Raw genomic sequence first — 23,218 nt, 5'->3', positions numbered from 1 at the left:
TATTAGTTATGTACATTGAGATGTTGTGTGTTATATTTGCTGTAGTTTAGTTAATGTTTATTGCTTTCTATTAGTGTCACATGTGTTACCCTGATGGTGTTTTGTGATTGGGTGTCCTATATGTGTAACAATTATTGCTGTTTGTATAGGCCAATCTTGATTAACTTTAAGTCATCATGTGGCCTTTGTAGTTTCTATGGTGATTAACAGTACATTAAAGTGAAAAGCAGACTGTTATAGTTCTAGAAGGTTAGGTTAGTAGCCTATATCAAGTTTAGGCTATATAATGTAATAATATAAACATTAGTGAACTGAAAAATATACAGGCATCAAAATGACATCCCATAAAGCCTGAAACAAGGTCAGCATATGTTTTTACAGTACATTTCTGGCAACCACAGCAGCCAGTATTTAAAAGTTAATTTAAATTATTTTTGTTTAAGTGTAGGAGATGCAGACAAGGAGATCCCATCACTTCTAATGCTGTTTTGGAAGAGTTTTACTTATGTCCACTCAAGGAGAATTAAATATCTTTTCTTTTTATATTTTAATGTTAGAGTGACAGCTTACTTATTACTAATCCAGGGCAATTCGTTTTATCAGTGTTGAATGATCTTACCTACCTCACAATGCATTATAGAAATTTGGCAGTATTTGCTATAGCCAACACTTCTGTTGGATCTATAGCATTAAATATATCGTCTTTTCAGAAGTATGAAAAGAGCAAGAAAAGAGAGAGAAATCTGGACTCTGATCAGCAAACAAAGTTTATTGAGTGGCTGAGCAGGGCAGAGAAAATAGAAAAGCAAATAGACTGAAAATGACCGAAAATTTTTTCTGGGAATTTAAACTTTGCTCTCACATCATCAGAAAAACATGGAAGACACAAAGTTTGTTTGTTTGTTTGTTTGTTTGTTTGTTTGTTTCTTTCTGTCTGTCTGTCTGTCTGTCTATTTAACTGTCTGTCTGTCTATTTAACTGTCTGTCTGCTTATCTGTCTATCTGCCTATCTATCTATCTGTCTGTCTGTCTGTCTATCTATCTGTCTGTCGATTGGTCTGTCTGTCTGTCTATCTAACTGTCTGTCTGTCTATCTAACTCTCTGTCTGCCTATCTGTCTATCTATCTGTCGATCGGTCTGTCTGTCTGTCGATCAGTCTGTCTGTCTATCTAACTGTCTGTCTCTCTGTTTGACTATCAATCTATCTATCTGTCTGTCTGTCAGTCTGTCTGTCTATCAATCAGTCAGTCTGTCAGTCTATCTATCTCTCTATCTGTCGATCAGTCTGTCTGTCTATCTATCTGTCTGTCTGTCAATCAGTCTGTCTGTCTCTCTGTTTGTCTATCTATCTATCTATCTATCTATCTATCTATCTATCTATCTGTCTGTCTGTCTGTCTGGCTGTCTGTCTGTCTGCCTGTCTGTCTGCCTGTCTGTCTGTCTATCTATCTATTTAATTAATTATATATATTTATTTATAATATAGTTGATATAGAAAGATAATAAATTATTTCGGGCTATTTGCTGACTTGTTCCTTTTGCAGTTTGCAAGAGCCGTATTTAGGCAATATTTATATTTAAAAATGCTTCATCTCGCGTATTACGCATTACGTCGAAAACGCCGGACTTGATATTTAAATGTTTTATGAACGTACCAATAGTAATCCCCCAACAACTGACTGACATGTATATCAAACTTATAATGGTAAGAAATAAGCCAATAAATGATAAGTGGGCGGGTTCACTGAGATCGTTCGAATAAAAACCGTTATTCCGCGCAATTGGCGGTTAACGGCTAAGTGAGTGAACGTAGCAAAATAAGGACAAAATATACATTCATTTTTGTATTCAATTGAACTCGAAGTTATCACATCTTAATACTATTCCTAAGAATGGTAAGCAAGTTTATCGCTATCAAATGTATTTAAATTGTTCATTATTAATGTTAGCCCACCAACGGTAATTTTGAGCTTTTCGTTTGGTAATGTGGTAATAACGTAATAAGCTTCATATTATCAGCACTGTGATGTTTAATAATTAAATGAGCAAAAATATTACACGTTTTTGCTGCTTATCGTAATTAATTTGATTTATTAATTTTTCTCCAGCGCGAGTGTATTTCCATTCATGTGGGTCAGGCGGGAGTTCAGATCGGTAATGCGTGCTGGGAGCTGTACTGCCTCGAGCACGGCATACAGCCGGACGGGCACATGCCCAGCGATAAAACCACCGGAGGCAGTGACGAGTCCTTTAACACCTTCTTCAGCGAGACCGGGGCAGGGAAACATGTACCCAGAGCCGTGTTCGTGGATCTTGAACCCACTGTTGTTGGTCAGCATGCATTTATGCTGCACTATCATTACAGGCCCTTACAAAAATGTACCATGGTAATCATAGTCTCCAACAAAGTGCCATAGTTACAACAATTGCTTATAGAACTGTAAAATAATAATAAATGAATATGGGGGCTCAGTCAATTAGTATAAAATGATTTCAAAATCTTTGTTATTTTGAATAGTTTCCTTTTTTTAATGACATTTGTGGCTATTACGTTTTACAATACACAGTTTTAAGGTAATAACTGTTGTACTGGTGGTATTTTGGTGGAAACTACTTACAATGGCACGTTTTTGGTTACTGTAAGTTAACATGAAATCAAAACTGACCCTATTTACTCTCTTACAGTTTTCTCAATTGCTTTGGCTAATTTTTTGAAACAGCCTTAATATTCTCTTAACTGTAAGTGCAATTGTCACAACTGTATTATGGGACATCACAACTTTATTACATGTTTGCAAAATGTAGTAACTCACCCAAAACATTTAATCCATGCTTAAAAATCTAGTTTTTGTGTCAGTAAATTGGCCAAAACCCACCAAAATGAAAAGTTTTTTGTCATCGTGTGAGCCGTACTGGTCAAAATGTTTAGATGTTTTTCCACCATGGCAGTCAACGTTGAAATGTTTGTTATACACATACATTTTTTCTTTTACTTTTTTGTTGACACCGACTGTTTACTGTACTAAACAAGAATGTCTGTTTTGTCTAGCTGAATGCTATTGTGTATCACACTGAGATTTTTAGATATCGATTTCAACAGTAGGTAAAAGTTAACTGGGAAAATTCAATACTCTACAATACTGTAGTACGCAGAAAAAGGTTATGCACATTTGCATGTATACAGTAAATATATTTTTGTTGCAATGTGTTAAATGTAAGCTGAAAATTCACATTTGCATGTCCATTTTTACACATTTCTTACATGTAAAACCATATATAGTGGACAGAAATTTGCCACAAAATGACATCCATGCAAAAAGAAAAAACATTTATGTATGTCTGACCAATTTTGATAATTTAATGGATTATTTTGCATGTGATGGCTCACACGAAATAATGTTTAGAAGTTGTGTAGAGTATGACATTTTCACTGATAATCAACTCATCCATTTTGATCAGCAAGCCATGTGCATTTAGTTGTGGAAATTATAGACAGTTGAACTTACTCTTTTGCACATGTGCCAAAACATGGGCAATTTGCTTAAATTAATAAGAAATTAAAATCTGGTGTGAACAAGAAACTTATTGTTCAGAGATTTGAACTTAATATTCTGAAAAAAATTTATTATAATTCTCATTAGAAAAATAGTAATACATATTTCTGGTCTCATAAACGGTGCACATGGTTCCAAAGAAATAAATTGTTGTCTTCATAATCTTGAATCAAAATGTTAAAACTTTTTAACTATGCTTAAAGGATAGTTCACCCAAAAATGAAATTCTCTCATCTACTTGCCCTCCTGCCATCCAAGATGTGTATGATTTCCTTAAGCAGAACACAAATGAAGATTTTTAGAAGGATATTTCAGCTGTGTTGGTCCTCACAATGGAAGTGATTTGTGACCAACATGTTTAAGCTCCAAAAGCATATAAAGGCAGCATAAAAGTAATCCATGAGACTCCAGTGGTTATGATAGGTGTGGGTGAGAAACAGATCAACATTTAAGATATTTTTTACTATCAATCTTAACTTTCACATTCTTTTGTTTTTGGTAATTTGCATTCTTTGTGCATATGGCCACCTACTGGGCAGAGAGGAGAATTTATTGTAAACATTTTTAAATATGACAACAAAGTTTAAGACTCCTTTGATGCTTTCATTTACACAGAACCAAAGCAGCATCAGAAATGCCTTTGATCCTAGGGGCTGAGGTGAGTCAGAGCAGGCTTAATTTAGTTTGGCTTTTACTGAGCAGGCCTAACTCAGCTGTGTAAAGACACAGTCAGATGCAGCTTCTTCGCCAACTTTGCGGTGGAAAGAAGGCTATAGTTAACCACAGATAAATATCGTTTAGTCCACTGTTGCAGGGAAATTAACCTTTCTAAAATCTTTCCTACAGTAATCCAGTAATGGAATGGCTGTTCATTTAATAATGGTTATGGCAATATTAGCTAATAACAATAGTAATAAAGGAAGTGTTACCATTATGATGTGTTAAGATGCTCCCAGGGGTGAACTTGACCTTCAGCCTCTGTGTCATGGTTAAAAAGTGGGTGCCAGTGGCATTTAAGGAGGGGAGTAATCCTCAAAAATCGACGACAAAACCACATTCAGGTCTCTATTCTGTTGAGCCACGGCGACTTTTCATGATCCAATTAATTCCAGAGAAATATAACAAATTTGAATATCTTGTTCACACAGAAGTATGTCAATTTAAAGTAAAATGGGTTGTGAATGCCATTTCATGTTGGCTAAAAACATATAGTGCCTATATTTTTTTGTAAAGTGAATTAATTAATTTAATTAATGTTTAGATGAAGTTCGCACTGGAACATACAGGCAGTTGTTTCATCCAGAGCAGCTTATAACTGGGAAGGAAGATGCTGCCAACAATTACGCCAGAGGCCATTACACCATTGGCAAGGAAATTGTTGACCTGGTGCTTGACCGTGTTCGCAAATTGGTAAGATTTTTTCACTCCCAGCAGTATTAATTTGTTCTGATTTTCCTTCATAACCCACAATTCAGTATTTAACCATTAATTAATAACGTTTGTCTTTCTGGTAGTGTGATCAATGTACTGGACTCCAGGGGTTCCTCATCTTCCACAGCTTTGGTGGAGGAACTGGTTCAGGCTTTGCTTCACTGTTGATGGAGAGATTGTCCGTTGACTATGGCAAGAAATCAAAGCTTGAGTTTGCCATTTACCCAGCACCTCAGGTACTATATTGTTAAACTGTTCCTTTGACTTTAATAAGCTTGATTTAAATTATTGTTCTATTTTAATGGCAAAATTTGAACAAACGCATAACCCTAATTATAACATTTAGTCACGTAACTTTTCCCACAGTTTGTGCTACAAAGATGAATGATACTTCAATGCTTGTTATTGAGATATCTGCTATTACTTTTCTTAGCAATCAGATTTATGGTTTTCATGCAAAATTTGGGATATTGCAAACGAAAATTCTGGATGGAAACATTAAGCTTCCCAAATGCGCATTAAAGGAATAGTCCAACCAAAAATACAAATTATCATAATTTATTTACCCTCATGATATCCCAGGTGTGTATGACTTTCTTTCTTCAGCAGAACACATTTGAAGAAAATTGCAAAAATAATTTTCATTAGGTCCTTAAAATGCAAGTAAAAGGAGATTTCTATTTTGAAGCTCCAAAAAGAATAGATAGTCAGCATAAACAACATCCATATGACCCCAGCAGTTGAATTAATGTCTTCTAAAGAGACACGATCGCCTTTGGTGTGAAAAAGATAAATATTTTAAGTCACAGCATGTGCGTTTGATGTAATCGCATTGGCATGCGAGACACGAGAAATGAGGCACTATTTTGCGGCAAGTTCCCCAGAAGTTTTGTTTTTCTCTTAAACATGGGATGATACCCTGCTTTATTAGCAAATAGTTTTTATGATAATATGATTTTTCGCATAACTTCACAACTTTTATTCAAACATAGCTAGAGAGACTTTGGAGGTGGGTTTTTTCATTTGCGTTAGCAAGCAAACCAATCTAGTTTATGAGTTGTTGCACGTAAGGGTACGACAAATAGTTTTCTGTTGGTTCAATGTTGATGTGATGTTTTTTCAGGTGTCCACAGCTGTGGTAGAGCCCTATAATTCCATTCTGACCACACACACCACCCTTGAACACTCTGACTGTGCTTTCATGGTGGACAATGAAGCCATCTATGATATTTGCCGTCGTAACCTGGACATAGAGCGCCCTACGTACACCAACCTCAACCGTCTAATTGGTCAGATAGTGTCATCAATCACAGCCTCCCTGCGATTCGATGGAGCGCTCAACGTTGACCTGACAGAGTTTCAGACCAACCTGGTGCCTTACCCTCGCATACACTTTCCTCTGGTCACCTACGCCCCAGTTATCTCTGCTGAGAAGGCCTACCATGAGCAGCTGTCCGTGGCGGAGATCACCAATGCCTGCTTTGAGCCAGCCAATCAGATGGTGAAGTGTGATCCCCGGCATGGAAAATACATGGCCTGCTGTATGCTGTATCGTGGAGACGTGGTTCCAAAGGATGTCAATGCTGCCATCGGAAGCATAAAGACCAAGAGGACCATTCAATTTGTTGACTGGTGTCCCACAGGGTTCAAGGTTAGTCTGTTTTGAGGATTTTATTTTTTCCCAGTTTAGAGGAACCTGTTTTATCTTAGCATAAAATTTTACAACAGACAGCGCCCCTATCTAAGATGGCTATTATTATCTCTTTTTATATGTATTCTATAGTATGAGTTGAATTGTACAGTCGCCTCTAAGGAGTTTGTGAGTTCGAATCCCAGGGCGTGCTGAGTGACTCCAGCCAGGTCTACTAAGCAACCAAATTGTCCCGGTTGCTAGGGAAGTTGGAGTCACAAGGGGTAACCTCCTCGTGGTCGCTATAATGTGGTTCGCTCTCGGTGGGGCGTGTGGTCAGTTGTGCGTGGATGGCGTGAAGCCTCCACATGCGCTACGTCTCCATAGTAATGCGCTCATCAAGCCACGTGATAAGATGCGTGGGTTGACGGTCTTAGATGTGGAGGCAACTGAGATTCGTCCTCCGCCACCCGGATTGAGGCGAGTCACTACGCCACCACGAGGACTAAGAGCGCATTGGGAATTGGGCATTCCAAATTGAAAAAAAAAAAAAGGAAACATCTGGGTTACTGCGATACTTGTATTGAAACCAGAATATTCCTTTAAGCCACACTTCAAAATGTCATTGCATTCAACACAAAATATCGACCAAGGTGGCATTTATTTTAAAGAAAGATAGCACAAGCACACTTTTCAACATTTCACAAAATGTAGTTTGGTTTAAATGATGAAACTACAGACACGTTTCAAAATGCAGACAAAATCATGTTATTTTATGCAATGATATTAATTTATTGTATTTAATGTGGCTTAAGATTCCAAATAATTTTAGGGCCACTGTATGACAGAATGTTGACACATTGCCTTAATTGCTTTCCTTTCTATCCCTTAATCAGGTTGGTATCAACTATCAGCCGCCAACTGTGGTTCCAGGAGGTGATCTGGCCAAAGTTCAAAGAGCAGTATGTATGTTGAGCAACACCACAGCCATCGCTGAGGCCTGGGCCCGTCTGGATCACAAGTTTGATCTAATGTATGCAAAGAGAGCCTTTGTACACTGGTACGTCGGTGAAGGTATGGAAGAGGGTGAGTTTGCCGAGGCCCGTGAAGATTTGGCTGCTCTTGAGAAAGATTATGAAGAGGTCGGAGTCGACTCTCTCGATGGAGAAGCAGAGGAGGGAGAGGAATAAATACGGTTTTGCTCTTAAATGTTTGAAATACAGCAAAAAAATGTTGACTTTTTGCTTTCTGTTAGTGTTTTATTGATTTATTAATCAGCATTAAAAACAATCTAGACATTAATAACCACTGATAAAACAATTACAATTTACAGTACTATACATAAGGAGTGTTACAAGGTTCCACACTATAGATTAAACAGTTGTTCAAAATTATTTTCCAAAAAAAAAAAAAAACATGTTGATGATTTTAAACAAAGTACAGTGTGATTAAATGCTTTCTTCTTCAATAAACATCACTTGTTTTTGTTTGTTTGTTGCAAGGCACAATTGATTTTGATTTATTTACCATTACAGCAAGTGACTTTCTAACATTACAAACTTGCATAATAACATCCTTCTTAAAAAATGTCCACATAAATTGTCACAGTCCAGCATGACAACAATTTTACATCAAAGTACCTGCACTTTTCTGCAAAGTGAAATTCCAACAACGAAATAAAAGGACAAAATAGATCACTTTACATGTTGGAAATGTAAACAGAATTCAAATTATTTTAATATTATAACATTAATAACTTATGTTAGTATTTTGTTTTTTTAAACAGTGAAAAAGTTTAAGGTTTGCAGGTTTACAACAGCAGACCTACTTGTTAGTCTGGTCTGTTAATGCCACAGATACTGTTAAACAGTGAATATTTACATTAAAACTAAAGTTTAAGTCCCAAAAACTTATGAAACAGCCTGTATGGAGAGTTCATGTATAAGATGGAGTGCATCTTTTGTTGCTGGTTAGTTCTGAGCCAGAAATCCAAAATGTCAGTATACATAATCATCATTGCAATAAGGAATAATGACAAAAGGAATGTTTTCACATAAATACAAAATACACAGTAAATTCTCAGTCTTTCATGAGCATATGAACCATTTCCTTCTTTTTTAGGATCATATCTATTTCACTATATTTTTCAGTCAAATTTAGAAATATTTACAGAGAAATGCAATACTCCCTATTTGTACATGTAATTTAAGATTTTAAATGAAAGGTTTTGATGTCTTAAATGTGTAAAATCATTAAGTAATCTGAATCTGATATTATAGCTACACAGCATTTTATGTTATGTAAAACAAATGCTGAAATTAATATTACATTGTTAACAAACTGGCAGGTCCACATGTAATCTGCACAGTTTTTCCACATTTTCAGCTCTGATTACGGGGAACATTTGGCAAAATGTATTTAAAAGTGTAGTGTGTAATATCTGCAACACCAAATGGAATTGCAAAAAAAAATATATATTTTATGTTTTTCAAACTGGTTTCCAGAAAGCTCCTCTTACTTGGCCCTGGTCATACAAACTAAGTGCCCCATCCCAAACTCACACCACTGGTTGAGCCAATGTTGTTACGTCAAGTTGGTTGGGATGCTCAAACAAACAGAGCCGAAGTGTTTTAGGGAAATCAACCTACGAATGTCTTATAGTCTCTGCATATTAGCTAAGATAGGAGGAAATGTATATATATTTTACACAATTTACCTTTGAATATGGCAAAATGTGTTAAACAGAGCAAAGAACATTACTCTTATTGATAGCTGAAGGCATGATCAATTTATCTGAAATACTAAATGAGCAAACACAAGTGGTAGCGAATGTGTTGAACTTTAGGACATTTTGCAGAAGACTACTGGCTCAGACTCCATGTGGGCCTGCAAATGGGTCAAGAACCCAAACCTGTATCAGATCAAAGTGCATCTAATGAAACAAAAAACACATTTCACATTCTAATGTAAAAGTTTAAGGAACAGAACATCATTGCATTATAAAACCCGCTTGTGGGGGAAGACCAGTGCTGGGTCCTTGAGGGAGTGCTGGTGGGTACGGACTTGAATATGATGCTACCATGTTTGGCAAGGGGTAGTAACAAGGCAATGGTTGAGATGTTGGTGTAGGTCTTACATGGGACGGAGAATCATTAGCAAGCTTTTGGAAGGGTGCGGAGGAGCTGAAGGTTTCTGGAGGTTGTGAAGGACCATTAGAGGAGCCCTGAGGAACCTGAATGCCTTTTAACACCATCTCCTGTAGCTTATCAATCTTCACACGCCTCAGATGGGCTAGCTTCCTCTTGTTCTGATAGTCATCAATAAAGCTATCCAGAGATAAGGTTCCATCCAAGAATGAATCGGCCATGTTCTATAAAACACGCAGGAGAATCTTTGGATGATGCAAGACTTGATTGACTGGTGTTTAACTTTAAAGGGATGTTCCAGGTTCAATATAAGTTAAGCTCAATTGATTGCATTTCTGGCATAATATTGATTTCCACAAAAAACATTATTTCAACTTTTCCCTCATTTTTAAAAAAAAATAATGCGGTCACAGGAAGGCATACATGCAAAAAAAAACATTTCAAAATTATGGGCACAAGATTTAACCATTATGTGTGTTAACATAATTTTATAACTCTCTAATCTGAACAGTGTAAAATGATATCCAATTACAACAACGCTGTCATGACAACAAAACCCTGTAATAAGAAGCAATTATCAAGCAAATTTATCACACTAAAATAATAATAACACATAATGTTTCCATCTTGTGGCTTTTTTTTGTTTTGTTACCTCTGTTTCTTCCTCAATCTTGGCTCCCTCCGTTTGCAAAAGAGCCAACAACGTGTCAAGTGAACCGCTTCCTGAAACATTTAAATTTAAAATATGATTAAATATAAAATAATGGAAATATTCAATACCATCTGTTAATTTTGAAATGCCATTATAAAGAAAAATTCAAACACATTATCATCACTTGCAAAAACAATCTGTTTATTACGTTTAGGTCCTGTGATCTTTGTCAGTGCAGTACTATATCTACTATTTTTGGAAAATAGCATGCAAAACAGTATGCAACGATAACGTTAAAACAGTAATATTCTTCAATTGTTGTCAGGCGACCTTCCTACATTCAGCAAGAGACACGCAGTTATAATCTATGGGAATAAATATTTATTTTGCATTTTAATCAAAGTTTGTGGGGGGGGAAAAAAATCTTTATTTTTGGCAGTCCAATCACATGAGACAAAAGGGATGTTAAAAATCCCCTCCCGTTCATTTGTCACACTAAAAGTGGCAGTGAGTAGCTTACACAGCTATTCCAAGTATACTTTATTTATTTATATTTGGCACATATTTTGCAGTATACATAACTTGCGGCATATATAGTAATAGTATGGCAATACACTATTCTAAACATATTTATTGTGGCGGCAGAAATCTGAGACTCTGCTGTAAGCATTTATATTTTGCATTGCTTTTATAAACACAATGCAGTCATTGTACACTGTTGCTGATGGCAACCAAAGACACCCATTAAGGAAGCAGACACAGAAATGTAAAGCACTCCCTGGATTGTGAAGTAGAGAGAACTTTGTGCTTTCTAATTTTAACACACGAGTGTTGAAATTTCTCTTTGTAGTTGTTCAGGTCTTTTTTCTTCCTGAGTAACTCTAGACTACCTGCTGTACTGACCATGACAAATGCACTAGCTTTCAAACCTTTGCTCAGTTCCCTTTATTTCAATAAAGTTGATTTCTTTTGCTATCTTGTTGTAAAGGGATAAAATACGATAATAACAAAAAAAAGTTTCTAAATGTATAAAGGAGAACACTATAAATACAGAGCACAGTACAAACTAAACACTGATGAAACATGAGCACATGATCAGTGTCTAGATTGTGTAACTCAGCAAATGTACATATACGTAAAGGAGGCGCTACAGTGTGTGACCAAACCGGTTCACCAGGATGTTTTATTATGGGATGCTTTTATATCAGAAAAGGAAGACTAGAAAAAAACATTTGGATTACAAAAAGATGCTCTCCTTTATTTTGCCACCTAAACTGAAATATTTGTAATAGTTTGAATTGACAATTAATAAATAAGGAATATATTTATGCAGGCCTAACTGATTTTGTAATAACAAGCTCATTGATTAAGTTCATATCTCACCTAGTGTGGACTTGCGGAGCTGATAGGCCTCGTGGAGCTCTTGTAAACAGCTATAGTGTTTGGTCAGCTGAATCTTCTGATGGTCGAGTTCGGGCTGCAGGCCGAGGTTCTGCTCCGCAAGACTGCGATTACTGGCAATCGTCAGCTCTTTATTCTGTTGCATTTCTTGCATCTGTAATAACAACATCATGAATCAAAATGAGGAAACTGGCTTCTGGGATCTTTTATGGAAAACATCATACATATAACCTAACGAAATAAAGCTTCCATAAACACACACACACGCTCTTGAGTCAACTTTGACTCATTCTGACCACACCAAGATAATTATATAAAGGAAACCCATGCAAACTGAGATCAGCATTTTTTAAATTTTTTTATTTTGCAGTTAACATTTTATTGATTCATCTATTAAACAAAGAACAGCAAAACATATACATACAGAAGCAACTACCCCCCCAAAAACACCCCACATCCACTACACCTCTCTCCACTGTCCCTCCCCAATAAAAGACAGATATTTGCCCCATTTCTCCACAGACAGGTCTAGACTCCCCAGTCTTCTGGATACCCCATCCTCAAAAGCTGCCAATCTGGCCATCCCTGAACACCACTCCTGAAATGTGGGTGCTCCAGCTGACTTCCAACTCCTTAAAATAATCTGTCTGGCATTCATATTACTAGTCAAGACCCAGTTTTTCACGTGTTTATTCTCCAAATTAATGACTGACCCCATCTCTTAAAATACAGAGTCTGGGGCAAAATAAAATGTTGACATGCCAAAACCTCGCACATAAAACTATGAATCCTCAACCAAAATTCTTGAATCTTAACACGTCCCCAAAAGACAAGGCATTGCCAGCAGGTGGGTGTGTCTTTAAGACCAAGCCTATACAATCTAGAGGGGGTCCAGCAGACTCTTACATTTTTTAGAATCCTAGCCCAAATTCCCTCCTCCAACACCAATCTAGATCTCTCTCCCATAATCTCTTAAGAGAAGCTGAAGTTCAATCCCCCAGACTCTGAATCAGCACAGAGTAATACACTGATGCCTCATGACCGGGACTGGACTGGTATTCCGGCATACCGGGCATTTTACCGGTGGGCCGACGCAATTTGGTGCCGATCAGGGGAGGACTGACCATCGGGAGAACCGAGGGGTCTGATGGGGCGGCCACGAAACGGGCCGAATGGGCCACGATAAACTAAAACGTGCCCCTGCGTTATGCATAATGGACCACAAAACGGTGCCGCGATATGCAGAAAAGGACAGTGACCCCTTCACAATCCGCTCCGACCAGCAAAAAGGGGAATTGTTGATTGAGATCTGCTTTTAAAACCATTCATTAATTTTACTCCAGGCATGATTTACAAAGCATATTTCATGCACTATTGTAATTCAAGGTGCTTTGCATAGGCATAATAAATAAAAAGAGATATAAATGGTGACATTTGAAATATTCTAAAAACATGTTAAATAATAATTTATTAAAGAAAGAAAAAAATTAGTGTAGTTTTAAAATTTTGTTTATGCATTAGGTATCATGAAATAACAATGAACAATATATATATATATTTTTTAACGCATTAATTAATCTTGGTTAAGTTTAGTTTATAAATATACAACTGTTCATTGTGTGTCCATGTTAATTCATAATGCATTAACGAATGTAAATATATTTAATGTTAAAATGTATTAGTATATGCAGAAAATGAACATGTAAATGTATTGTTCATGTTAACAAACATAAGCATATTGTAAAGTGTTTGCAAAAATAGATTGAAACAAATAAAGATTAAAAGGACACAAAAAGTGCAGCACAGTCAACAATTAATTTTCTAAACAAATACAATTATTCATCAGTTATAAATAGATAATAACGATAAAAGCAAAGCCCACAAATATGTAATTTTGGACTCGAGGGGGAAAACACGGAAATGTAATATTACATGCAACATATTAAATATAAATCAAATAATCAGCAGGAAATATCAGCACTTGTGTATCTAGTAATAACATGTGCTGGACTTTTGCCAGTCAGTACAGAAGAGATTTGCATGTTTAGATCACAGCACCTGTCAGTTTAATTATGCTCATTAAATAAAAACCAGACTCCATATCACAATCACTCCTCATCTTTATTTATACAAACACTTTGTCCTCATTATAGAAGAGCATGACATTATATTGCCAGCATTATGAAATGTTCCCTAACCAGCCTGTTTAGAGAACACTTTCTAATAAATCAATCGTGATATAATTAAAGGTTTAATTAATAAAATAAAATAACATCAAACACATGAACACACTTCAATGAAAACCCCAGACACCTGTCACTGTTCTACACTCACTGTCAATGGTGGGAAGGAAATTCTGATTATAATTCAGGATATAAATGAGTCTTTCATGGCTGACATGTATCCGAACACCCACCTCATCCATTTCCCGGACAATTTTCCGGAACTTGTCATCGTCCTCCAGCATTTCGTTGAGCTGTGCGGTGGAATAAGAGTGAAATCTGTTCTCAAAGCCGGACATTTCTCCCATGGCTTTTGTTGTGTCTCTCCGCTGCTGCAGCAGGAAGCCTCTTGTGTTTGTTACCCGACCGGAAGTCGAGTAATTCCCGTCAAATCAGCGTATGTGTAAGGGCGTGACGTCACGCACATGGACGTGTGTGTGACGTCAAGGGGCCATTCATGGATTACAGATTTATTTATACCGATATTCTCATAATTTGTTAATATATTTTATATATATCATAATATTTATATTATGTGCACTCCCAGCTTTTTTTTTTTTTTTTTTATGTATTTTGTTGTTGACTGTTACTTTTTACTGTACTATTTTGAGCATCAATAATAAAAAAAAAAAAAAAAAATAAAAAAACAATTTATTTATACCGATTCTCTTTCACTGTGCTGCATGTGTTTCTGTAATTAAGTATTATTTTGTATCTATATATATAATTTATTAAATGTATGTATAATATTGAAGAATATAAATACATGACATACATCGGTGGCCAAAAGTTTAGAATAATGTACAGATTTAGATGTTTCAGAAGGAAATTTAAACTTTAATTCACCAAAGTGGCATTCAACTGATCACAATGTATAGTCAGGACATTACTGATGTATAAACCAGCACCATCACTATTTGAAAAAAGTCATTTTTGATTCAGCATTATTTCAAACTCTTGGTCACAGTGTGTTATAGTTGTTTCTTTTTGTCATTAAATCAGAAATTCGATTGTGAAATCGAAAACTTAAATTGGATTTTAGTGTTTGTTTTTAATTAAGAAAAATAGACTTATATATATAAAACATTACAAATCAATAGAAATAATCAATAGAAATGATTAGAATTCATTTGTGTGAGCGTATTTCTATTAATACACATTATTCCTTATGTGAGTATATGAATATTGGTGTATAAATTAGTAGAAAAAAATCTAAAATTAATTTGTATTCATGCATTTATGTTGATATACATTATTTCTTATATATATATTGTAATTATTGTAGGATATTATTATAAAATTTAAATTATATAAATGTTTACATGCTTCTTTTTAAGTAAATCAGACATTCTATTGTGAAATTCACAACTCCACTTAAATAGAAGTTTAGTGTTTGTATTCTTTGTTTCATTTAAGACAAAATATAGAATTTGTCTCATATTTTCTATTGGCTCCATAGTAAGAACATCCATCAAAAACACTTTTATTTATATTAGTTTGCATTAATGTATTATTTACAGTATATTTATATATTTTATTTCTAATATATATATGTAAATATTGAATATTGATAAGTCAGTATTAATACAGATATAAATAGCAATAGCATTAATTAGAATGAATTATTGTTTCTATTAGTATATATTATTCCCACCATGTGTATATAAATATTATTATTTATAAGTAAAATACTATTATTAAAATGTTTAGATGTAAAAAAAAATAATAATAATTAGATATTATTATTATTATTTAATAAAATTTACAAGAAAATGTACTTAAATAGGATTTTAGTGTTTTTATATTTTATTAAATTTGTGTAATTTTTTCTAATGACTCCATGTAAGCAGATTCTGTCACAATACCAGTTATTGTAACAATAACAGCTTTTGTAACTGATGTAAATTCATAGTAAATTAATACAATTAAATTAAGCTCTATGTAATTTTTATTTCTTTTTTGATGACGGTGGTTGCCACCCTTACAAAACAGTACTGAGTCATATAAATACATACATGATATTCAGCCCTCTTTCCTTCTTTATTTGAACAGAACACAAATGAACAAACAGAATCTCAATTAAACAACCCGTGCATAGTTCTCATGGACATAGAGACATATTCTCCATTACAACTGTCTGAAAACATGAACATTTCTGAGTTACAAGTATCTGAATTTTATGTATAAAATGCTACAGTAATAAATCATAATCTCTATCGAAAATCCAACTGGGATATTTTTTAAATTGAAATTCAAAAAAAGTTAAGTTCAAATAAATTCCACTAGCAAGATACACATTGTTTCTAACTATAATTTAATTCATTTGCGCTTGTGTCACACTAGATTCTATGAAATGCATATTTAATATCATACAGTGCAAATATATGTATACAATATGATAATGAAACCACATTATTTTTAGATAAAAAAAAAATACATAAATAAATAAAAATATTTCCAGGTCCTCACTTAGCAGTTTCCAAAACAACTGAATCAATCTTACTGTGTTTAAACCATAGCACGCATACTGTACGTGAACCTTATTTTGTTCATTTATTGAATCATTTGTAAACTCAAGACACACAGCAAATGATCTACGTGAGTGAGCTTCTCAGTTCTTGTGCCAAACTGGCACAGCTCTGGCATCTGATCTAACAGAAGAGAAATCCAAGTTTAACTGACTCATATGATCAATGTGGGTTTGAAAATGTGCGTCAATTGCTGCGTTTGTAACATACATAAAAATATCAAACATCTGTGTGTCTAGTGTGTTTTGAAAAACTGCTAATGATGCTGTGCTTGTGTGACTCAGATTACACCTCACAGTATGTGCGAGGACAAATATGGTTTGTGTCGGTTTCATTGAGTGTTAATGTTATTGGATCCACTGTTTTTGGAGTACTACAGTTTTCAGGTAGACGCTTCAGGTTGCGGTAAGAACACAGAATCTGTCGTCTGCATCAAACCCACCATGACTGCAGGTAAAACATAGGTGATACTTCTTTTCTTTAAAGAAGAAAAAGAACACAAAACATACAAGGGTGAGCATATAGTCACAGTAACACCATGCAACACAGTCATTTGCTTATGCAGAGCATACCCTGGCCTTTATTTGGATCAAATGACTTATTTGTATATGTAGACATAATCATGTACATGATCCGTTACTCACAGTTGGAGGCTGAGGGGTCAGAATTAGGGGTGTTTTGGGAAGATTTTGGCTGCGTAGATGGATTTATCAACTCCAGAGCAAAGAGATAGGCTACTTTGGGACACACTTACTGGGGGGAAAAGACACCATTGCAACAAACAATTGGCATGCAGGTACATTTTGGAAAGGGTTGTAACCAGGGTCCAAAATTGGCTTTTTTTCCCAGCTACTTTACATAGTAAGAACATGGCTAGTTTAGAATGGCCATCAATGGAGAAAGATGCTTTTTGTCCACATATGGTGTAGTTATGGCAACTACCAGCAGGGGCGAATAGTGTAGATAAACAAATATTTCACGCAAACACAAAAAAAGTAGGGCTGGGTATTGATAAAGATTTCCAAATTTGATTTTGATTCACAAGCTCTCAGTGTTGTTAATGAAAACACTTTATTTAAAGGGACAGTTCACCCAAAAATGAAAGTTCTCATCATTTACTCACCCTGATGGTATCTCAGGTGTGTATGACTTTCTTTCTTCACCAGAACCCATTTGATGAAAAATATCGGAGCTCAGTAATTAAATATTAATCTTTTTCGCACCAAAAGTGACCGTGCCGCTTTAGAGGACATTCATTTAACAGCTGGAGTCGTATCGATAGCGTTTATGCTGACTGTCTGTGATTTTTGAAGCATCAAAAGAGAAATCTCCATTCACTTGCATTTTAAGGACCGACTGAGCCAAGATATTTTTACATTTTTCTTCAAATGTGTTCTGGTGAAGAAAGAAAGTCAAACACACCTGAGATACCATCAGGGTGAGCAAATGATGAGAGAACATTCATTTTTGGGTGAACTGTCCCTTTAACTGAAATATAAATAACAACTAAAAAGGTTGGAAAAAAACTGAAGCTAAAATAAAATACCTTTTCATAACTACAAAACGAACTAAAATACAATAGAAAACCTAGAATTAATTTTAGTTTCAATTTTTGATACCACTATATCATACAACTTGAAACATGAAAATGATACTACTAGAGACTGCTGAAACTTTAATAACATTAAGCATATTTAAGTGATTTAAATAAATGCTTTAGCTTTGGCAGCCAGAAAATGTTAAAACTAAAATAAAAAATAAAAAAATAAAACTATAATATCCCTGCTTTCAATTCGGTTTCTGATTATTTTGGGTATAATTGAGATATAATGTCCATTTTGCTTTCAGTTAATGCTGTTAATTTTACAGGGAACCTTATAACTCTGTAAATTAAAAAAAAAAATTCTGCTTTTTAAAAATTTACAAATCCATGAATTTATTATTAATAAAATAATTTTTAATTGCTTATAATACATTGCATATATACTGTATATTATTACATGTTTATTGTTTGCATGCTTAATTTGTTCTATTTACAAGTAGTATTTACATTGATATATAGAACAAGTGCTAACCGCTACAAAATTGGGATTTAAGAATCGATCGCGAGATCATTCAAATGAAGATCGTGACGTATCTGAAAATCTATATTTTTACTCAGCCCTACAACTAAGACTAAGATAACATCTGTCTCAAAACAACTACTTGAATTGACCATGCAGGTGTTGCACAATATAATAAAATTGACGGACAGACACATACAAAGAAATTGTAAAATGTTATACAGTGCCTTCTCAGCAACACTGGAACAAAATGAAAAAGATATGAACAATTACTCACACAAAACACTCAAACAACATAAGAATCTGTCAACGATCATGAGTGTATTAAATGAGCTGTATCGCCTTTCTAACGGTGGTCTTCCTTACATCTTCATCGCTGTTGTTGTGTTCCTCTGCTTTTGCTTTCTTCTTCTCTTTCTTTTTCTTCTCGTCCTCTTTCTTCTTCTTGTCCTTGTCAGGTAGGATGTCGTCCAGCCAGGCCAGATCATGCTGGGAGAAGACCAGATCCAACATCTTCCTCACAACCAGTAGTCCGAGAATCTGTCGGAGGAAGTCACGTGGTGCGTAAGCAGCGTCATCATTCGATAATAAAGCACATGCCAACAATCTGGGGTTTTCACATACGTCATAATTAGTTTAGATACATTTGTAGTTTATTCTGGTCTATAATCGCCCACTTAGACAGGAAGAGACCAGGCACGAAAACTGATCAACCAACCAACCACAGTGCATTTTGCTTTTATGTGGCATTTATGGGCAGGTTTATCTGAATTAGGTCATACCACAATAATAGTCCAGTGTCATTAAACTGATTCAAATGATGCAATGATGTGGCAGTCTCAGAGAACTACTGTATGGAAAACATTGAGAAAATAGTGGGAAGTGTGTATGGACTTTCTGATGAGAATTTCTGTCCTTCCGAAATAAATAATTATTGGCTGTTCCACAAACATAGTATATTTTTGTATAGAGAAGCTAAATGTGTGGAGAACTCTCACCATGACAGGGAAAATGATTGCAGCCATGGTGGACTTGAGGATCCAGAGAACAGCCAAACAGGTGATCTGCACCAGTGTGAAGAGGTGCACGCGGCGCAGGGGTACGTGCCGCAGGAACACAAAATCAGGCTGGTGTTTGGCTGGCATTAGATACAGCTTTATCCTTTCCCAAAACTGAACAAAATGGAAAAGTCTGGTGAAATCAAGGAATGTACTCTGGCCTGAGAGAAAGCACACTTCACAAAAAAAGTTTGTTAGATTTCAAGAGATTAAAAAAAATTGTTGTACAGTTCAAAATGAAGACAAAAGGTATTTGGACACTTTCTGGTTGTCAGACTTCAGCAGAACATGTCTGGTGATTAAGAAATAGTTCACCCAAAATACTCTCATGCCATCCCAGATGCACAAACACAAACAAGATTTTTAGAAGAATATTTCAGCTCTGTAGGCCCATAACATGCAAATGAATGGTGAACAAAACTTTGAAGCTCCAAAAACCACATAAATGCAGCATAAAAGTAATCCATACGACTCCATTTTAATCTATATCTTATAAGGCGATCTAATCGGTTTTGGGTGAGAACAGACCAAAATGTAACTCCTTTTTTTTACTGTACATCTTGCCATTGCAGTCTCTAGGCACGATTATTATCTCAAGCTATATTACACTTCATAGTGCTTGACGCATGTGCAGACTGCTAGGAAGTGTAATCGAGCTTGAAATCATGATGACCAAGGAGACTGCTGATTTACATTTATGCATTTGGCAGACGCTTTTATCCAAAGCAACTTACAGTGCACTTATTACAGGGACAATCTCCCTGGAGCAACCTGGAGTTAAGTGCCTTGCTCAAGGACACAATGCTGGTGGCTGTGGATTTATATATATTTTGGTATGTTCTCACCCAAAACCATTTGAATCACTTCTGAAGACATGGAGTAAACCACTGGAGTTGTATGGATTACTTTTATGCTGCCTTTATGTGCTTTTTGGAGCAAATGAAACTGTTCACTTGCATTGTATGGGCTTAGAGAGCTGAGATATTCTTCTGAAAATCGTTGTGTTCTGCAGACGAAACCGAATTTGAGGCAACATAAGGCTGAGTAAATGAATAGAGAATTATATATTTTTTCTGAACTATCCCTTAAATGTGGTTACTCTGCTAGGAAACCTGTGTGTACTTGAGGGGAACTGAACATTCATCCACTAAACAATTGAGCAAAAATGGCTCAGAAAATAAATGTAGCTTTAAGAAAAGCTCTAGCATCATTTCTTGGCAGATGAGACTTTGTATCTAATGTAATAACATTCAGACATTTTTAAGTGTCCAAAAATATATTTGTTCCAATGTAGATCTGAACAAATGCAGTACAAATGTGAACCTGAATTCCATGGAGAGAGGCGACACCCATGTATAGGAACACACCATACAAGACAGGCATTGGGATGTACTGTACAAAACAAAAAAAATACAATGTACTTTATTTTTTTTACAGCTTCTTAATAAATATTGCTCTATGATTTTACAAAATATGAAGAAAGATTTGATTATTGATGCAATACCTGCAGCACTGGTGCAAGAAAGACTGACACACCGGTTAGGACAAACACCAATGTACCGGTTAGCCTCTGTTCCCTTCAATAAACACAAACATGACATCAACATAATGACACAACAACACAAAGAAACAGTTCCAAAATCTAATTTTGACTTACCGCACGCCAAGGAACTGTGGCTGCTCCCCAGGTGCGCTGGACTCGCTTTCCATCTTTAGAGAGTCAATGTGTGCGATTGAAATGACGGTAGCAGCCACGTACCAGGGTAAACCCATGAAGGAGCAAACAGCCATGAGGATGCCCACCCAGAACAGATCCAGGTGATAACCACAACCCTTCTGCTCAAGAAATGAGAGGAAGACGTTTATCAGTGGTATGGAACAAAAAACCTTTTGCATGTGGAATAAATATAGTACAAAGTACAATATATAATGCTCCGAGGTTGCTCTTTCATAGCTCAGGAGACTTAATGGAGTGGTGAGTTACATGTGAGATATGTGATCAACTTCCTCCTCCTCGCAAGGTAATTAACAAATCATTCATGGTCACATGTTTCCTAATATTTCCCACTATTGCAGTATGTAATTAATTCATAGGTATGATAAGAACATGAATATTATGCAAGTTACCCAGAAATATTTAACAAAAATGTTCTGGAAATTAAACAACAATCTAATACATACCAAGCATCACATACCTGGCACAGTCATTGAAAACTGCATTTCCATACTTCATCAGAACCAAAAGTAACCACTCACTGATGATTTAAAGTAATACATATGCGGTGCATCATGTGTAATTTGTCTTGTTTACATTCTGAATTCATGGAGCAAATGTGCTAACGCTCTGTTATTGTAATTTATGATGACACTGACACTACAGCAAAGATGTGTGAATAAAAGAGTGTTAATGGGTAGAATAGAGACAGATAGAAAGATGATAATTTTGGCAGATGTGTGAATGGCTTTTGGCTGCAGAAGGCACAAGAGTGAAGTAGCACATAAAATAACTGAGTGAGTGGGCATTTAAAGGGATTAATGGAAAGGAGAAGGCGAGAACCGGCTTGACAATATAAATAATAGTTTTAATATAAAACTACAAAAGCTACAAAAAGAAGGTGTCGGACAGCTGTCCGTAAATCTCTCTCTCTCTCTCTCTCTCTCTTGCACTGCAGCTTCCAGTCAGCCTTTATCCCACTCTGAGGCTTGATTAGCCTGATTAGGGGCTAGTTGTGCGGAATCATGACCCGGCCCGCCCTCCGCCCTGCCACAGGGCACTTAAGAGTATTTGAGTAGATTTGAATCCTTTTGTAGACTAACAAAAAAAAATTGCATGAAATGTCCTTGGAAAATGTGCCTAAGCGAACAAGCGGGTAGATGTAGTTACATTTGCACCACTAATGACTCTGCATGCCGATGTGCTCACGTGACTGATCTTAACTGACTGAACGGGAATTAGCTGTCGGCCTCAAAGTAGGTGGAGCTCTACCACTGACATCTACCAATGACGTGGACCATTGATAGTAAGAAGGTGTTGGGGAGCTACTACAAAGATTTCCTGTAAGTTCATGCTGGCGAGCTGTTGCGAACCACCGAAACAAACTCTAATGGGGCTTTTCCACTGCACAGTACAACTCGACTTGACTCTACTTGCTTTGGTTTTCCACTGTGGATAGTACCTGGTACCTGGTACTTTTTTAGTACCTCCTCGGTCGAGGTGCCAAGCGAGCCGAGCCGATACTAAATGTGACGTCAAACCCCTGCAGATCACTGATAGAGAATCAGGTCAGGGAGAATCGTCACTACCGGCGTCACTGGATTTGCGACACGGGACATCAACCCGCTAGTTTTAAAGTTCGCTACAGTGATAGCAATATCATTTGTTCACGCGACTTTCGAATTGTAAAAAGAAATGGCTGTGCGCAAAACCACGCCAATAAATGAGGCGCAGACGTTCCTCTCGTTACCGACGAACGAAACAACGCGAAATGAAAAAAGTTTTCAAGAAATGTCTCGGCCCGCATACGGCTACCAC

At 36.0% G+C, this 23,218-nt stretch overlaps 3 protein-coding genes across 3 annotated transcripts in view; 1 reads left to right on the top strand and 2 right to left on the bottom strand.

Annotated features, from left to right (window-relative positions):
* The first annotated feature begins 1,794 nt into the window (after positions 1–1,794).
* On the top strand, positions 1,795–7,835 carry LOC127635923 (tubulin alpha chain, testis-specific-like). The gene is made up of 6 exons (XM_052116223.1): positions 1,795–1,896; positions 2,110–2,332; positions 4,817–4,965; positions 5,070–5,222; positions 6,110–6,637; positions 7,513–7,835. Exons 1-6 carry the CDS (start codon positions 1,894–1,896, stop codon positions 7,804–7,806), a joined length of 1,350 nt encoding a protein of 449 aa, XP_051972183.1. The 5' UTR covers positions 1,795–1,893; the 3' UTR covers positions 7,807–7,835.
* A 14-nt stretch (positions 7,836–7,849) lies between these two features.
* vps37bb (VPS37B subunit of ESCRT-I b) lies at positions 7,850–14,395 on the bottom strand. Its single transcript, XM_052116225.1, has 4 exons — positions 14,232–14,395; positions 11,798–11,969; positions 10,415–10,485; positions 7,850–9,986 (listed from the first exon to the last, which is right to left on the bottom strand). Exons 1-4 carry the CDS (start codon positions 14,343–14,345, stop codon positions 9,606–9,608), a joined length of 738 nt encoding a protein of 245 aa, XP_051972185.1. The 5' UTR covers positions 14,346–14,395; the 3' UTR covers positions 7,850–9,605.
* Positions 14,396–15,977: 1,582 nt separating this feature from the next.
* Positions 15,978–23,218, bottom strand: part of LOC127635684 (electrogenic sodium bicarbonate cotransporter 4-like) — a 37,147-nt gene continuing 29,906 nt past the window's right edge. Inside the window, exons 20-24 of the mRNA XM_052115890.1 lie at positions 21,344–21,522; positions 21,191–21,263; positions 21,010–21,078; positions 19,627–19,800; positions 15,978–19,168 (exon numbers count right to left, since the gene is read on the bottom strand). Of these exons, the coding sequence (XP_051971850.1) occupies positions 18,953–19,168; positions 19,627–19,800; positions 21,010–21,078; positions 21,191–21,263; positions 21,344–21,522 (711 nt within the window). The 3' untranslated portion in view covers positions 15,978–18,952. The remainder of the gene's footprint in view (positions 19,169–19,626; positions 19,801–21,009; positions 21,079–21,190; positions 21,264–21,343; positions 21,523–23,218) is intronic.

This window comes from Xyrauchen texanus, chromosome 43 (assembly GCF_025860055.1).
Source record: "Xyrauchen texanus isolate HMW12.3.18 chromosome 43, RBS_HiC_50CHRs, whole genome shotgun sequence".
Taxonomy (NCBI): Eukaryota; Metazoa; Chordata; class Actinopteri; order Cypriniformes; family Catostomidae; genus Xyrauchen; species Xyrauchen texanus.
Note: the sequence above shows the minus strand (reverse complement) of the source record. Positions and strands in the feature narration are given on the sequence as shown.

Excerpts from the sequence above, each read along its gene's own strand:
- LOC127635923 (XM_052116223.1), top strand. Across the intron at positions 2,333-4,816 it reads TCTTGAACCCACTGTTGTTG|ATGAAGTTCGCACTGGAACA; the intron begins GTCAGCATGCAT and ends ATTAATGTTTAG. Across the intron at positions 4,966-5,069 it reads TTGACCGTGTTCGCAAATTG|TGTGATCAATGTACTGGACT; the intron begins GTAAGATTTTTT and ends TCTTTCTGGTAG.
- vps37bb (XM_052116225.1), bottom strand. The coding sequence starts at position 14,345 with ATGGGAGAAATGTCCGGCTTTGAGAACAGATTTCACTCTTATTCCACC. Across the intron at positions 11,970-14,231 it reads TTGTCCGGGAAATGGATGAG|ATGCAAGAAATGCAACAGAA; the intron begins GTGGGTGTTCGG and ends TTGTTATTACAG. Across the intron at positions 10,486-11,797 it reads GCTCCGCAAGTCCACACTAG|GAAGCGGTTCACTTGACACG; the intron begins GTGAGATATGAA and ends TAAATGTTTCAG.